This window comes from Falco naumanni, chromosome 2, assembly GCF_017639655.2.
Source record: "Falco naumanni isolate bFalNau1 chromosome 2, bFalNau1.pat, whole genome shotgun sequence".
Taxonomy (NCBI): Eukaryota; Metazoa; Chordata; class Aves; order Falconiformes; family Falconidae; genus Falco; species Falco naumanni.
Window position 1 is genome coordinate 21182728 of NC_054055.1, and position 16750 is coordinate 21199477.

The window sequence follows — 16750 nt, forward strand, 5'->3', positions numbered from 1 at the left end:
GTGCTGGTGTCGGACCTGAACCGCTCCAATGGGGTAGCATAGAATCTGCGCAAGCGTGAAAGACTGATAAGCTAATTAGCATACGAAGCGAGGGTAGGCGGGTTCAGGTAATGAATATGTATAGGCGTTAATGGAATATTCATTGTTTCATTATATAAATATAAGATAACCTGCCCCTCTGGGTGTGTACGATTGGTGGAAGGATCCCCCGTACGCCCGGCGCCGACAATAAAGAATACTTAATCACTAAGAAATTCTGAAGACGTTCTTTGAAACAATCTGGCGACCCAGATGGGACGGCTCTCTGCCTGACCGTAGGACCCGCTGGGAAGTGGACTCCCTTGGGTACCCCCGGGATTTTTCCGGAGGAACTCCCCAACTCATCGGACCACTGCGGAGGCTGCTCCTGAGGAGAAGGAGGCAAAAGCCGAGCTGCCGGGCCCGGCGGGGCACGGAGATGGGCCGCAGCCTGGCGACGTTCCCGAGACGCCGCAGCCCGGCCACGAGCCCGAGCCACCGCAGCCCGGCAACGGGCCCGAGCCGGTGGAACCCGGTGACAAGCCCGAGCCGCTGGAGCCCGGCGACGTTCCCGAGCCGCCGCAGCCTGGCGATGGGCCTGAGCCGGTGGAACCCGGTGACGTTCCCGAGCCGCCGCAGCCCGGCCACGAGCCCGAGCCGCCACGGTCCAGCGACGAGCCCGAGCCGGTGGATCCCGGCCACGAACCCCGGCCGCCACAGCCTGGCGACGGGCCGCGGTCCGGCGACGAGTCCGAGCCGGTGGATCCCAGCCGTGAGGCGGGGCCCGGAGATGGGCCGAGCACGTTGCGGCACGGCGATGGGCCGGGCCTCCAGGGCGGCCATGCAGGCTGGGCGGGCTCTGGCTGCTGGCGCCGCTGGTGGGCGAAGCTAAGGCGGCCCAGGCGCGGGGCGGCCATGGCGGACGGCAGCGGCAGAGCTGGCTGGTGGCGGGCAAGGAGGAGGTGAGGGGCGGCGGGGGCCGGGGCGGGCCGGGCCGGCGGTGCCGTGGGTCTGCCGGGTTCGGTTTGGCGGTTTTCCCTCCCCCTGGCCTCCCCCACACCCTTTTTGGGGGTTTTTTGGTCTCATTTTACTTAGTTCCCTGGCCGCCGCGGCGGCGGCGTATGTGAAAGTCCTGGCGAGGGGAAAGTGTCCTGGAGCAGTTCAGGCTTCCATTTTGGCATTCTGCCAATAACGGGTCCTTCTTTCCCCACCTGGAGGCCGAGGCGCGGCCCGGCCCGGCCCGGCGGGGGGCCGGAGGGCGGGCTGCGGGCTGGGGAAACGGGCAGTTGACCGAACTGCCTGGGGCTCGCTTGGCTGGGGGCTTCACCCTGCTGGAGCACAAACCATTCGGCTCGGAAGACCCAGCTGAATTCAAGCGAATGGCTTATCAGACTAGCTTCTCCTGGGGGAAGCGGGTGCGATTGAAAAATCCGTTGTAGGTTGCTTCTCCCCTTAGTTCACAGGGACTGCGCTGCTTGTATTAACGTGGAGTTTGTCTGTGAGGATTGTAATTTTCCTCCTCAAAATCTTTCACAGTTTGGGAGATCTTACTGTCAGGTGTTGATGTTTCACTTAACATTCAGATTTAATTGCCCTTTATTCATTTTTCCTTAATGCTTTTAGTTATAACCCTAAACCCCCCCCCACCCCAAGATACTTCTTTTCATCTCCTTGTAGTTGCAGGATGGAGTATCAAGTCGTTTCCCAAACACTCTTAGCTGTATACAAAAGTTGAACACTCATCACATTAGATCTTAACGTTAGCCTTTTCTGGACGTGTTTTGATTTTTCTTTTTCTTCCCCCGGAGCGACAAACTCATTGAAGAGCATTTCTCTTGGTCTTTTTAGCCAGTGGAGTTGGGGCTGGGGGGTTGACATCATTCTCACGGAAGGCATATTCTGTTTGGATTTCAGATCATTATTATTACTATTTTTCGCAGCTGAAGGAGTATCAGCAGAAGAAGAGCCCTGGAGCAGCTGCAGGAACTAAGAAAAACCGCAAAACTAAAGACGACGGTCGACCCGAGACTCCCACGGGCGATGTCCAGCAGCCTCCAGAGAATGAGAGTGCCTCGGTCTTTGTCCCAGCTCACTTGCTACCTCCTTGCTCTTTGGTTTTCTGAACAGCGTGACTAGCGCCGGGAAATGGTTATGCGGGTGTAATAGATGACTGGCGCAGCTGCCTGTATCGCCAGCACGTGGAGCGTGCCACAATAGTTAGCAGCTACCGCTACTGGACGGTGCACACTAGAGTTCAGGGTACGTGCCAAAGCCGTGTCTGATCGTGCAGTGCTGTCACGCAGCCCTGGGTGTGCCCAGAGCTGCTGCTTTGAGCTGCGTGCTCCTGACCAGCTGGAGGATGCCGGTAACTTTGGCTACCTTGGATTGACACATTCTCTCTGTCCTTTTCTGAGCCGTTTCCCCTTTTCTTTCACCTCCTTCAGATTCAGAACGTTCTGAAGGTGCTGGTGTCGGACCTGAACCGCTCCAATGGGGTAGCATAGAATCTGCGCAAGCGTGAAAGACTGATAAGCTAATTAGCATATGAAGCGAGGGTAGGCGGGTTCCGGTAATGAATATGTATAGGCGTTGATGGAATATTCATTGTTTCATTATATAAATATAAGATAACCTGCCCCTCTGGGTGTGTACGATTGGTGGAAGGATCCCCCGTACGCCCGGCGCCGACAATAAAGAATACTTAATCACTAAGAAATTCTGAAGACGTTCTTTGAAACAATCTGGCGACCCAGATGGGACGGCTCTCTGCCTGACCGTAGGACCCGCTGGGAAGTGGACTCCCTTGGGTACCCCCGGGATTTTTCCGGAGGGACTCCCCAACTCATCGGATCACTGCGGAGGCTGCTCCTGAGGAGAAGGAGGCAAAAGCCGAGCTGCCGGGCCCGGCGGGGCACGGAGATGGGCCGCAGCCTGGCGACGTTCCCGAGACGCCGCAGCCCGGCCACGAGCCCGAGCCGCCGCAGCCCGGCGACGGGCCCGAGCCGGTGGAACCCGGTGACAAGCCCGAGCCGCCGGAGCCCGGCGACGGTCCCGAGCCGCCACAGCCTGGATATGGGCCCGAGCCGGTGGAACCCGGTGACGTTCCCGAGCCGCCGCAGCCCGGCCACGAGCCCGAGCCGCCGCGGTCCGGCGACGAGCCCGAGCCGGTGGATCCCGGCCACGAGCCCCGGCCGCCGCAGCCCGGCGACGGGCCGCGGTCCGGCGACGAGCCCGAGCCGGTGGATCCCGGCCATGAGGCGGGGCCCGGCGATGGGCCGAGCACGTCGCGGCACGGCGATGGGCCGGGCCTCCAGGGCGGCCGCGCAGGCTGGGCGGGCTCTGGCTGCTGGCGCCGCTGGTGGGCGAAGCTAAGGCGGCCCAGGTGCGGGGCGGCCGTGGCGGACGGCAGCGGCAGAGCTGGCTGGCGGCGGGCAAGGAGGAGGTGAGGGGCGGCGGGGGCCGGGGCGGGCCGGGCCGGCGGTGCCGTGGGTCTGCCGGGTTCGGTTTGGCGGTTTTCCCTCCCCCTGGCCTCCCCCACACCCTTTTTGGGGGTTTTTTGGTCTCATTTTACTTAGTTCCCCGGCCGCCGCGGCGGCGGCGTATGTGAAAGTCCTGGCGAGGGGAAAGTGTCCTGGAGCAGTTCAGGCTTCCATTTTGGCGTTCTGCCAATAACGGGTCCTTCTTTCCCCACCTGGAGGCCGAGGCGTGGCCCGGCCTGGCCTGGCGCGGGGCCGGAGGGCGGGCTGTGGGCTGGGGAAACGGGCAGTTGACCGAACTGCCTGGGGCTCGCTTGGCTGGGGGCTTCACCCTGCTGGAGCACAAACGATTCGGCTCGGAAGACCCAGCCGAATTCAAGCGAATGGCTTATCAGACTAGCTTCTCCTGGGGGAAGCGGGTGCGATTGAAAAATCCGTTGTAGGTTGCTTCTCCCCTTAGTTCACAGGGACTGCGCTGCTTGTATTAACGTGGAGTTTGTCTGTGAGGATTGTAATTTTCCTCCTCAAAATCTTTCACAGAGGGGGAGACCTTACTGTCAGGTGTTGATGTTTCACTTGACATTCAGATTTAATTGCCCTTTATTCATTTTTCCTTAATGCTTTTAGTTATAACCCTAAACCCCCCCCACCCCAAGATACTTCTTTTCATCTCCTTGTAGTTGCAGGATGGAGTATCAAGTCGTTTCCCAAACACTCTTAGCTGTATACAAAAGTTGAACACTCATCACATTAGATCTTAACGTTAGCCTTTTCTGGACGTGTTTTGATTTTTCTTTTTCTTCCCCCGGAGCGACAAACTCATTGAAGAGCATTTCTCTTGGTCTTTTTAGCCAGTGGAGTTGGGGCTGGGGGGTTGACATCATTCTCACGGAAGGCATATTCTGTTTGGATTTCAGATCATTATTATTATTATTTTTCGCAGCTGAAGGAGTATCAGCAGAAGAAGAGCCCTGGAGCAGCTGCAGGAACTAAGAAAAACCGCAAAACTAAAGACGACGGTCGGCCCGAGACTCCCACGGGCGATGTCCAGCAGCCTCCAGAGAATGAGAGTGCCTCGGTCTTTGTCCCAGCTCACTTGCTACCTCCTTGCTCTTTGGTTTTCTGAACAGCGTGACTAGCGCCGGGAAATGGTTATGCGGGTGTAATAGATGACTGGCGCAGCTGCCTGTATCGCCCTTGGTTTTCTCCCCGGCCGCCGCGGCGGCGGCGTGTGTGAAAGTCCTGGCGAGGGGAAAGTGGAAAGAATTCTCCCTTAACGGGTCCCATAATCAAAACAACGCTGTAATCAACGTTGCACAACACCATGATAAAAGCGGTGACGTAAGAGGACAGCTTTTAGCTCTAAGCCCTAGACCGTATTTTTTTTTTAAACAAAACCAACTGAGGCATCACAGCGGACACTGAGCTCGCCAAGGACGTACTCGGACAAGAATTGTGCAGTTTCCTGGTCTAGAGCAAGGTCTTTCTGCTTCAGCTCTTCGGTTTCATACTGCAGGCCTTCTTGGCTGGTTCCATTAGGTTGGCAGGACGCGGGAGGGGGCATCTGTAGAGCACAGGAGACATTTAACGCTACCTCAGCCCAGGGGAAGATGCTGCAGTGCTGGGGGGCACTAACCAGAAAATCCTCTGATGTGTCAGTGTGTTATAGATTTGCTAGTAAGTTAAGATTGATTGACTTTATTTGATTGATTATTTGATTTTATAAAATCAATCATGTAATAGAAATATAGAAGGATAAGAAATATGTTTTAATGAAACTTCTATAGTAAAAGCTGCTATAAAAATCCTCTGTACAGCCCCGTACTAAGGCCGGAGGTATTGGTCAGAATCACCTAGTAGGAATGTTTAGAGCTTAGATAACAGACTTAAGATTTGAGATGACTGTTTATATGTAACCTAGGAGAATGTACTAAAATGTCAAAATGACAATTAACGTGAACTGGGGAGAGTCAAGTGAAGCAACCCGTAGTTGCCGGCCAAGAAACAGTTACCTTAAGTGAAAGGTAATTCCGGCAGGGGGAGATCATATACCACCTACCCAAATCGTACCCCAGACCCATTTCCGGACCTTTCTAAGCTTTACTGCGCAGAATCGGATATGGGAGGAGAGTATGTTAATGATTTATGGGAAATCTTATGATTATGCAGGAATACTTAATGAATATGTATCAATGAGCTCTATATAAGGTGTAGGATTTTGAGCCATGGTGTGCGTTGATCGTGAGAGGACTCACTCACGCACCCGGCCGTTAATAAAGAAGTGTCTGCTTATCTACATCACATTGGTGTCGATAAGTTCTTCATTCCGAGATTTCGGTAACAAGTGGATAAAAGAGGAGAAAAAAAGAAAAGGGAAAACGTGTCTCCTGGGCAGGGAGGGGGGAAGCTCAGGTAAAATATTGATGGGTTTCTGTAACGTTAGCCCGCCCCCCATCATATTCTACGGCGTTTTGTAGATTTACAGCGTCAAGTGAAAACAAAACCGTAAAATTTCGGTGTTAAGAGGCGCTGCCAGGACGAGGCAGCGCCGGGGGGCGAGGCCGGCAGCTCCCCCCCAAGAAAACACACCCCCCGGCCGGGCCGGGCCGCGCCGCGCCGCGCCGCGCCGTGCCGACGGGGCAGGCCATAGACGGCGGCCGGGGCAGCCCTGGAGCAGGGCCCGCTCCCCCCAGCCCCGCGGCCCTGCAGCCGGCCGCGCCGCTCCGCCGGCCGCCACCGGAGGCCCTGGCAGAGCAGGGGGGCGCCGCGTCAGGGGCCGGGCCGCGCCGCCTCAGCGCAGGCACGGCCCGCGGCGGGGGCGGGGAGCGGGTGGTACCGAAATCTCGGAATGAAAAACTTCCCAAGCCCGATGTGATGGACATAAGCAGACACCGCTTTATTGGCGGCCGCGAGCGTGAGCGAGTCTAATTCTAACCATTAGCAAATCTGTAACACGGGGACCCGGCTCCTACCGCCCGGGCCCGGGCCCGGGCCGCGGCGGGGCGGGCGGGCTCGCCGGGGCGGCCCGGGCTGCGACCCGCGCTCGGCGGGACCCGCTCGGCCAGGGCTGCCGCCTCCCGCCGGGACGGCCGGGTGCGCGCGGGGCCGGCCGGGAGCGGCAGGCGCGGGCGCGCCGCGGGGCACGCTGGGAAGTGGAGTCTCCCAGCGACAGGGCCCGCTGTGCCGTCACAAACTGTCTCCGGGAAGCTGCCCGTGAGCTTTGGGTGGGGCACGCCGGGCCAGCCAGGTGTCACCCGAGCAGCGGGCAGTGCCGGCTGTCACCCGAGCAGCGAGCGGTGCGGGCTCCAACATGGGGAGCAGGCACTGCAAGGTGGCACCTGCTCCTGAGGAGGCAAAAGCCGAGCTGCCGGGCCCGGCGGGGCACGGACATGGGCCGCAGCCCGGCGACGTTCCCGAGCCGCCGGAGCCCGGCCACGAGCCCCGGCCGGTGGAACCCGGCGACGAGCCCGAGCCGCCGGAGCCCGGCGACGTTCCCGAGCCGCCGGAGCCTGGCCACGAGCCCCGGCCGGAGGAACCCGGCGACGAGCCCGAGCCGCAACAGCCCGGCGACGAGCCCGAGCCGGTGGATCCCGCCCACGAGGCGGGGCCCGGCGATGGGCCGAGCACGTCGCGGCACGGCGATGGGCCGGGCCTCCAGGGCGGCCGCGCAGGCTGGGCGGGCTCTGGCTGCTGGCGCCGCTGGTGGGCGAAGCTAAGGCGGCCCAGGCGCGGGGCGGCCATGGCGGACGGCAGCGGCAGAGCTGGCTGGCGGCGGGCAAGGAGGAGGTGAGGGGCGGCGGGGGCCGGGGCGGGCCGGGCCGGCGGTGCCGTGGGTCTGCCGGGTTCGGTTTGGCGGTTTTCCCTCCCCCTGGCCTCCCCCACACCCTTTTTGGGGGTTTTTTGGTCTCATTTTACTTAGTTCCCCGCCCTTGGTTTTCTCCCCGGCCGCCGCGGCGGCGGCGTATGTGAAAGTCCTGGCGAGGGGAAAGTGTCCTGGAGCGGTTCAGGCTTCCATTTTGGCGTTCTGCCAATAACGGGTCCTTCTTTCCCCACCTGGAGGCCGAGGCGCGGCCCGGCCCGGCCCGGCGGGGGGCCGGAGGGCGGGCTGCGGGCTGGGGAAACGGGCAGTTGACCGAACTGCCTGGGGCTCGCTTGGCTGGGGGCTTCACCCTGCTGGAGCACAAACGATTCGGCTCGGAAGACCCAGCCGAATTCAAGCGAATGGCTTATCAGACTAGCTTCTCCTGGGGGAAGCGGGTGCGATTGAAAAATCCGTTGTAGGTTGCTTCTCCCCTTAGTTCACAGCGACTGCGCTGCTTGTATTAACGTGGAGTTTGTCTGTGAGGATTGTAATTTTCCTCCTCAAAATCTTTCACAGAGGGGGAGACCTTACTGTCAGGTGTTGATGTTTCACTTGACATTCAGATTTAATTGCCCTTTATTCATTTTTCCTTAATGCTCTTAGTTATAACCATAAAACCCCCCCACCCCAAGATACTTCTTTTCATCTCCTTGTAGTTGCAGGATGGAGTATCAAGTCGTTTCCCAAACACTCTTAGCTGTATACAAAAGTTGAACACTCATCACATTAGATCTTAACGTTAGCCTTTTCTGGACGTGTTTTGATTTTTCTTTTTCTTCCCCCGGAGCGACAAACTCATTGAAGAGCATTTCTCTTGGTCTTTTTAGCCAGTGGAGTTGGGGCTGGGGGGTTGACATCATTCTCACGGAAGGCATATTCATTTCAGATCATTATTATTATTATTTTTCGCAGCTGAAGGAGTATCAGCAGAAGAAGAGCCCTGGAGCAGCTTCAGGAACTAAGAAAAACCGCAAAACTAAAGACGACGGTCGACCCGAGACTCCCACGGGCGATGACCAGCAGCCTCCAGAGAATGAGAGTGCCTCGGTCTTTGTCCCAGCTCACTTGCTACCTCCTTGCTCTTTGGTTTTCTGAACAGCGTGACTAGCGCCGGGAAATGGTTATGCGGGTGTAATAGATGACTGGCGCAGCTGCCTGTATCGCCAGCACGTGGAGCGTGCCACAATAGTTAGCAGCTACCGCTACTGGACGGTGCACACTAGAGTTCAGGGTACGTGCCAAAGCCGTGTCTGATCGTGCAGTGCTGTCACGCAGCCCTGGGTGTGCCCAGAGCTGCTGCTTTGAGCTGCGTGCTCCTGACCAGCTGGAGGATGCCGGTTTCTTTGGCTGCCTTCGATTGACACTTTCTCTCTGTCCTTTTCTGAGCCGTTTCCCCTTTTCTTTCACCTCCTTCAGATTCAGAACATTCTGAAGGTGCTGGTGTCACACCTGAACCGCTCCAATGGTGTAGGACAAGGTTTCAAGGACAAGAGTCCAAATACTGATAGCCTGATGAATAGAGACTTGTTAGAACTTGTAGGGCACAAGCCCTGGGAACAAAGGAACAAGCTAACTGCAGACCCCTGAGCCGCTACAGTTGAGGAGGCAACCAGACGGACAGAGAAACAAGTAGCCAGATAAGGGAATGGACGGCGCCGATATGTAATCAAGAAAGCCGCGTAGAAAGAAACTCCCTAACTTTGGAATAGAAATTATTGCTATGTCAAGATAAACTAATAAGTTCCTATTGTTCTAACGGTGTGCCTTAAATATCAACCAATCAGTGGTTTTTATGCTTAAGATTTAATCGGTGTGTAATATGTAGAAGGTAGAAACGTATATAATTGTAAGAAAATCACTAATAAATGGACATTTGCTTGCATCAAGCTGCGTCCCGTCTCTTCATTCGCCGCACAATGGGGTAGCCATACCCTCATTGGACAAGAGGAAGGTGAGGCAGTGCTCGTGTCCCTCGCAGTGACTCGCTCTCCCTACTGCATGCTTCGGGTTCTGTTTACACTGGCCTCGATTTCTTGGGTGGAGCCTTGTCCTGACATAGCCACTGTCAGTTGCTTGAGTTTTGTTGGTGTTTTTATTAACGTGGAGCTAGTTGTTACCGTGCCTTTCCATGGCTCGTAAAGTGCTTGCGCCCTTCTGGTTTGTGTCAAACCGAACGTGTGAGAAAGTGAACCTTGTCAAAACCTCTTCCTCGAGACAGCTGAGCTTTGAGGAGAAGGAGGAATGTGGGGTGAGGCGATAAACTAACTGAACTGCTGAGGACAAGCGCAGTAGGGAGAGCCAGTGTTTTCTTAGTCCGTATTTCTCCCGTTGTGCGTGTCGTTGCTGTATTCCAGTTCTGTGCTGGGTTTAGATAGGTTTAGGCAGGAAGTCAGATCCTTTGAGTCAAGCATTTGCAGGCTTTAGCGTCTTCGTGTTGCCAGGCTTCTGAAGAGGAAAGGGCAGGAACTATGCCAATAAGCCACAGAAACGTGTTCAGGCACAAACATAAAACCCCAGCCTTTTTAAAAAAATTCTTTTTGGGCAGTTTATTTAAATGTAAGGCTTGATCAAACTGTGATAGAAGCTCAGGGAAGTCAAATTTGGTAGCCCAGAATTGTCTTCCACTGTTGCTGTAGCAAAGCCCTGATTTTCGTTTCACTTGCATCTTTTTGGTAGCTTATTTTCCTACCATTGCTTCAGTTCAGTTGTCATAAAGTAACTCCTATTTACTACATATCCGTGCGTCTTTTATCAATAAACGTAACTATAGTAATCACCAGGGGTACCGGTTAGATGCAGTGAAACCTGCAAGATGGAACGGAGTTCACTCCGATTTGCCTTTGGTATTCCTTTTCTCCTTTTTTTGTGTGATAATACAGCAGCCGTTCTGTCCAGCAGACAGAGTGAGAAGCTGAAAGTCCCTCCAGCTGGAGCTTGTACGTGTAGGTTGCGTACCGGTAGAACCCGAGTGCCGTGACATACTGTTAGCTCTGAGGGTGCTGGGTGTGCCTGTCTAGCACCAGAAAGCATGTATTTTGATTGGAGTTTTGCTCTTGTCACGGGGATTATTTTCAGTGAATGCTCGTAAGCTCAGTTTAAGTTAGATCTCAGAGGAAGAGGCTGGCTTCACACTGGAGGATGAGATGAAGGTGGGTGGTCCGGTGCTGTTGCTGAGCTGGCATTTGGTCTTGCAGTGAAGGCCTACCCGCGTCTGCAGTTTTAGTCCTGTTCTGAAAAAGGACAATTATGTTCCTTCTTGTTTTCCCAGTTTTTTCCCCGCTCTCGTTTTCTTGGCACGGAGAGATACGGTTTGATCTGATTGGCTGTTATGTGGACCGTTGTGCCTGGGGTTTCAGAAATCATTTGAAAACTGATCTTTAATTGCAATATGTCATGACAGATTTCTTTTTCCAGTTGCCGTCTTGTAAAAATCCTGTGTCAGGAGAATGGTGTTCAGAAGCTCACTTGGCGCTAATAGGGCAGAAAAGCTGATTGCTGGCATGAGCTTCTGCTGCCATTGGTGTCTTAATGCGAGGCAGACCCTTCCCGTCTCAGCCACTTCAGCTTTCTTGGCTGTGAAACACAGAAATCTCCTTCCCTCCCTTTTTTTTTTTTTTTTTTTTCTTTTCCATTGGACATCACCGTGAGTTGGAGCACTTTAGGGCTGCAACATGGATCATAAGTGGCAGGTTACTATCAGGGGAAAGGCTATGCAGAAGTGGAGTGTTAACATTTTGCCATAACTTTTTGATTTTGGTTGGCAGTTGTCAAATCAGGCAGGGAGTCTGGATACAAAGCAGCAGTTGCAGGTGGCACTGGGGGAGAAGGCAGGCCTGGAAACCCAGGTTGCTCAGGGGTTGTACGAAATGACATTCAGATCTTCATGTCTGTAAAGAAACTTGTGTGGCAGAAGAATGCAGCCTGAGCTTTGCGTTAACACTGGTTTCTTCAGGCTTTATCCCTGAAGCGGTCACTGCCAAATTTATTTAGCCAATACGATTTTCTTTGTGTTTAATTTTGTTTTGAACAGCTCTCGGAGTCCGTTCACCAGCTCCAGGCAGAAAGAGAGCAGTATGTAGAGAAAGCGAAGGTGTGGAGCATTTGGCAGCAGTAGGTGCAGCAGCTCTCTGAACAGGTAACACCAGGGGCAGCATCACAGCTGCTTTAGACAAACACAGGCAGGAGTGAATGCACCGTGAACGCTGTTTTAACTTGTATTGTGTGGCCTTGCAGGTCCATGCAATGGCAGACGAGAAGGAGGAGCATGTGGCCTGCGGAGATGATGACGTGGACTCCTGAGTTCGACCAGAAGACCTTTTATTAGGCCTCCAGCACTGGCCATAAAGCTCTCTACAATTCCCCCGTCTGTATTTTGAACAGAAACAACATTAGAGGTTAAACTACTTTTGAATCATAGATCTTACACAGTTCGGCATACAGGGAAAAATGGTCGATAAAACTACAATTACCAATAGCAATATTTCTCCGCGTGTTGTGAAGTCCTGCAACCATCTGGTGGTTCCCCAAGTCTTGAAAAGATTCCGCAACCAATCTCCCAATAGTTCCTGCTGTCAGCCCTGTGACATGTCGTTCCGTTTTTGTAACTGACTGTGAATCGACGCGGAATGGCCCGAAAGGTTCATACAACACATTCCTTAGCGCTGTGCCCTGCAGGCTACTGCAGAGGGATGAAGCTGGCTTAATCAGCACTGACAATATACAGCTGTGGGTTGGCTTCAGGGGCGGTGGGTTGGCTGGTGTAGACAAGGTGCAGCTGTGGCTGGTTCTGTGAAGCGGTTGGGCAGCCGAGGAAGAGAGGGGAGGAAGAAGCAGAGAGGGTGAGCGTGCCCTGGATGAGGCGAGACTAGAAGGCAGCAGAGGGACTGCCATGGAGAGTGTGATGGTAAAAGACCTGGTTGCAGCTGGCTCGTTTGGAGAGTGCTGTGACAGGCCACTCTCTGCGGTTCACTTGCCTTCTACAGGTGAGATCACATTCCTCCTTTCTTTCTGTCTCATCCTGGTTTCTTCTCGTGCTCCCTCAAAGTTATGTGACTCTTTGCTGCAGGTGCTCAGCTGCACATTATCGATGTCAAAACAACCCACTGTCTCTGTTCTCTACAATTCACCCCTGTTTGTGGTTTTTGGTTTTGTTTCTTTGCTGGTTTGGGTTTTTTTTGTAAAAGGTTGCTTTACCATGTTATGGAGTTGTCATCCTTTTTCTTTTGTTTTCTGTCTCATGACTTAATTACCAGGTTTAGCCTTCTTTTATGTGCACGTTTGTACATTTCAGTCGGGTTCACAAAATGTTAAACTTGTTATCGGTGCATTTCCTACAGAGGTCAACATACAGGTTTATGATTATTTATAAGAACATGCAATAAGCTATGGAAGTGTTATGAAAATATTTTTCAGAAACTTCTAATCAAATAAACGAGCATGAGAAATTGTGTTTAACTTGTAAATTCTATATGTAAGCTGTTAAGAAACATTTTCTCTCCTAAAATGAAAAGATAAAACCTACTTAAGAGCTCTTGAAATCTTGCCCTTGGGCGAGTGTTCCGCTGTGCCTCCATTCTAAAGCATGGAAGTGGAAGCTGCGTAGAGCAAAGTTTCACTTTAAATAACTGCTCGACTGTTATTGCTGCTTTTCAAAGAACCTGGAAGCACACAATGAGGACTTGGAACTAAGCAAACAGCTGAATGGACACTTCTAGATTGTTACTGGAATTAAATGTAGAAGTTAACTCTAATAAAATGTTCTGGTTGCTTTGTGTTGGTGGTTTATATCTAGATAGATACAGAAAACTATACACAAACAGGGAAATAAAAAAATGCTTAAAAAAACAGGGAAAGATAAGAGTATACAGTATTTATAGCTTAGTCACTTTTTTTTTTTCTTTTTTTAATTGTAGAGAAACTATTACCTGAACATGCAGTACATCCACAACTCTGAATTAATACAGGTTTTGTAGTGTGATATAGTCCTGTATGAACCATAAATCAACTACGTGTTACATCACTCTTCTCCATCACTGTTGTCACGAACTTTGAGCTTCGTAACAATGCCTAGGTCACAATCCTTCAGCTTAGGGAACTTCAGCAGGTGAAAATGCAAACATCTATTTCTAATACAAGTTTGCAGAATGCGGTTTAGCCACAAGACACTTTATGGAGAGATACTACGTTGTATGGTGTATAATCTATGAGAAGTGGGAAAATGGTGTTCCTGACAGAAAACACTTCTCTAGATCGTTACTTTGGACCGGGTTTTGCACCTGCTATGCCGCAAGAATCCAATAAGCAGTGATGTATCTTTGTGGACTTTGAGGTATCCGTGTGATTAGGTTTAAACTTAACACGCAACCTGACTTCAAGTATAACTCTAGGCACAAGTGTGGGAAAGAGCATGCTGTCAGGACACAATCTTTCTCACTTACAAGGTATCAAATGGTATGTTACTCAAGTTAAAGTCTAACTTCTACGACAACTTCATTTTCACCAAAGGAGCTGCAGATAAGTACACAAACTAATGCAGCTCAACTGAAGTTTCACCGCTGCAATGGAGTACAGAATATTTTTCCCACTGGCCTTAAAGGTTGTGGTGGTGGTGACAAAGGTGTGACAGAGATTTGACTTTTAACCCAAAACAAATTTTCAGCTGTGTTAAATTCACCTGTACGCAAAGAACATGTTATTCCTTCTGAGGCAACAGCTGAGGATTTGAACCGTCTGTTTTCACCTTGAGCTGTTCCCAATGTAGAGGTTATGAAAAAAAGAAATAATTCAAAAGGTATTCTGTCAATATGCTGATGCAGTTGCGTGTCAAATTCTGGTCACACTGAAATAGAGTTATGTTCTAGCGTTCATATATAGGTAGCACTCCATTACAACTTACGAACAAATTCAGAAGTTCATCTTATCTCACATTTCTTGGAATTCGATTAGGTTGCAGTCTTAGTAAAGTAACTTTTTTTTTTTTTTTTTTTTTTTTTTTTTTTTTTTTTAATGCAACCGGAGACGCTTTACCGTAACAGAGAAGCCCGTATTTACATCTCTGAGCCCGGACACAAACCGCAGCTGCACGTACCACCAGGCTCAGGGCAGAAATCATTCACGCAGTTACATAGCTGTGTACCACTAGACGCATGCAGACACCTATTTGTCACTAGATAACACGTTCATCTCTCCTCCTCTCCTTCACGATTCCTGGCTGTTCTCTCATCTCTTGTTAGGTCAGCCATTCCCCGTTTTCCTCTCCTGTATCTCTCTTCAGACGTTCTCTATCCTCCTCTTTTTTGCTTGTGAATTGCGACAAGGCAAAGGTGGTGTGTAGCTGGGTGCCCATGACCTGATTTATGTCACAATCAACTGAACGCTGAATACAGGACAAAAAGGCATGGGAGACGTAAGGCAAACATCAGTACGGTGGTTAAGGTGATTATAAGAAATCCTGGACTACTTTTGAGTCACGGCCCAAAGTTTCCCAGCCGTGAGAAGAGACCAAAGGCATCCCACCCCTGGCTCTGCTGCGGATCTTTGTTTTAAGTTTTGTATGCTTTTGTGGATTGATTCAGAGTGGTCGCTCAGACTGACGTAACACAACCTATCAAAGTCTTCACACCCTTGTCCCTGCGCTAATAATAAAAATCAACAGCAACTTGGTTCTGTAGCAACATGTGACGGACAGAATCGACACCTGTTAATAAGCCAGGAAAAAAAAAAGAAATAGTATTGTAGCATTACTTTCTTTAGCAAGCCAGCAGCCTTATTTACGAAGCCAGTTAAGAGCGTGCACTATTCTTACAGAAGAGATTAGAGAAGCAAGAACGTGTCACGCTGCATTCCAGAACTCAACCTGGGAGTTACAGTCTGCTGTGAGTTCTGGGTTATAACCATTTGACACGTGTTGGGGTTGCGCCTGTGCAAGGGTTGCAATGCCCATGTGCACTTTTCATTGGCATTATCACAGCCAGTTGTTTTAAAAGCAACCCTTGAGCTTCCTCCTGCTCGACTTGTTGTTGCAAACTATTCTGAAGCTGATCAATAAAGTTAGTCTATGACTCTCTAGGACCCTGCAAGACTGTGGCGAAGGACGCGCTAGAGGCTCGCCCAGACTCCCGTATCCCCCTATCCGGACTGCCTTCATAGCCATCTCCTCCGTCTGCAAATAGCTGTCCCTGGGATGCCTTGCCTGAGTCACAGGATCGGTCGGCACAATTATTTTCTCCAGCCAACGGCTCGCAGTTCACAGCAGTTCCCCGATTAAGCTTTTCAATCGAGGCCACTACACATAGCTCGCAAAAACCAGATAACCACATGCACTGCGTCGGAGTCAGTACCACAGAAAGCGATGACTTCCAATAATCACGTGGTGTGAGTGTATAAGGCTCTGCCATCACTCCAAGAAGGGACACAGCAAATGTGCTATGGATCCCCCCTTCCCGCACGGCTTTGCTTAACTCTTTAACAGCCTCGTATTGCACAGGCTGCCACTCTGCAGGTTGATTTGGCTGACAAAATAGCGAACGTGCCCTGGCGCCTCCCAAATGCCCTCGCTTAAGCGCTTCCCGCCTGCATTCCTGCCACCGATCCCGCAGACCCCCTTTCAGCCTCCCCGAAAATACAGCCAGTGCATCAGCGGGAGGAGGAAAAAGGTCTAGCTCCTCTTCCGGATCTATAGGACCTGGGTCAAAAGGTTTATCGGTGTCACTGGAATCATTGTCCGAGTCGTCCTGTTCCCGCGCTCGGTCCTGTGCTGTGAGGGTCGCTGCAATCAGTGACAGGAGCTTTGGGGGCAGAGGAGGTGTGGAGGGAATCGCCATCGTTGACGGTGTGTTGAGAAGAGCCGCGCTGTCGGGGGGATTTACAGCCTCCCCTGGTTTAGCGCCGTTAGTAGAATTAGCCCACACTTGGCGGAAGAGTAGTCAGAATTTGCCACCAAGGCGCTAAACACATGCCTGCCACGGAGTCCCCCTCCACGGCAGCATCACACAACCGCCTGCCGACCGCTTGCCAGGCAGGAATTTGCCAGGTGCCATCAGGCGGAAAGTCCAGCACTTTGTCACGGATCCATTCTAGCAGAGTCACTAGCTGCGGAACCATCACCACGTTCTCTAACAAAGTCACTTGGTCACGCCAGTGTAGAAGAGTGCAATCTTCTCCTCGCAATTCGTCCCAAATAGTGGAACTCGTGGGTTATCAAAGGAGAGTGTGAGAGGCTGTTATATAAACAAAAAGAAAATTTTGATCTCCAGCAAATTTACCATGTGAATTGTTATTTGTTTCTGTTCATCTTTGTCACTTCGTGAAGAGAAATACCAAGGACCAGGCACGGACTATCATGGAGGGGACAGATGGAGTTACTGCCCCAACATTACTCAGGACTGTGCTGGAT

At 52.1% G+C, this 16750-nt stretch overlaps 1 protein-coding gene and 3 long non-coding RNA genes across 4 annotated transcripts; all 4 read left to right on the forward strand.

The window, feature by feature from the left end:
* Positions 1-3232: 3232 nt before the first annotated feature.
* Positions 3233-4495, forward strand: LOC121083311. The gene is made up of 2 exons (XR_005826304.1): positions 3233-3460; positions 4438-4495. It is a non-coding gene; the product is annotated as an uncharacterized LOC121083311 (long non-coding RNA).
* A 962-nt stretch (positions 4496-5457) lies between these two features.
* On the forward strand, positions 5458-16065 carry LOC121083318. The gene is made up of 3 exons (XR_005826312.1): positions 5458-5468; positions 10352-10359; positions 16004-16065. It is a non-coding gene; the product is annotated as an uncharacterized LOC121083318 (long non-coding RNA).
* Positions 6714-8326, forward strand: LOC121083306 (protein TsetseEP-like). The gene is made up of 2 exons (XM_040583554.1): positions 6714-7280; positions 8269-8326. The coding sequence occupies exons 1-2, from the start codon at positions 6805-6807 to the stop codon at positions 8270-8272; spliced, it is 480 nt and encodes a 159-aa protein (XP_040439488.1). The 5' UTR covers positions 6714-6804; the 3' UTR covers positions 8273-8326.
* LOC121083307 lies at positions 10989-13246 on the forward strand. Its single transcript, XR_005826300.1, has 3 exons — positions 10989-10999; positions 11387-11491; positions 11590-13246. It is a non-coding gene; the product is annotated as an uncharacterized LOC121083307 (long non-coding RNA).
* Positions 16066-16750: the final 685 nt, after the last annotated feature.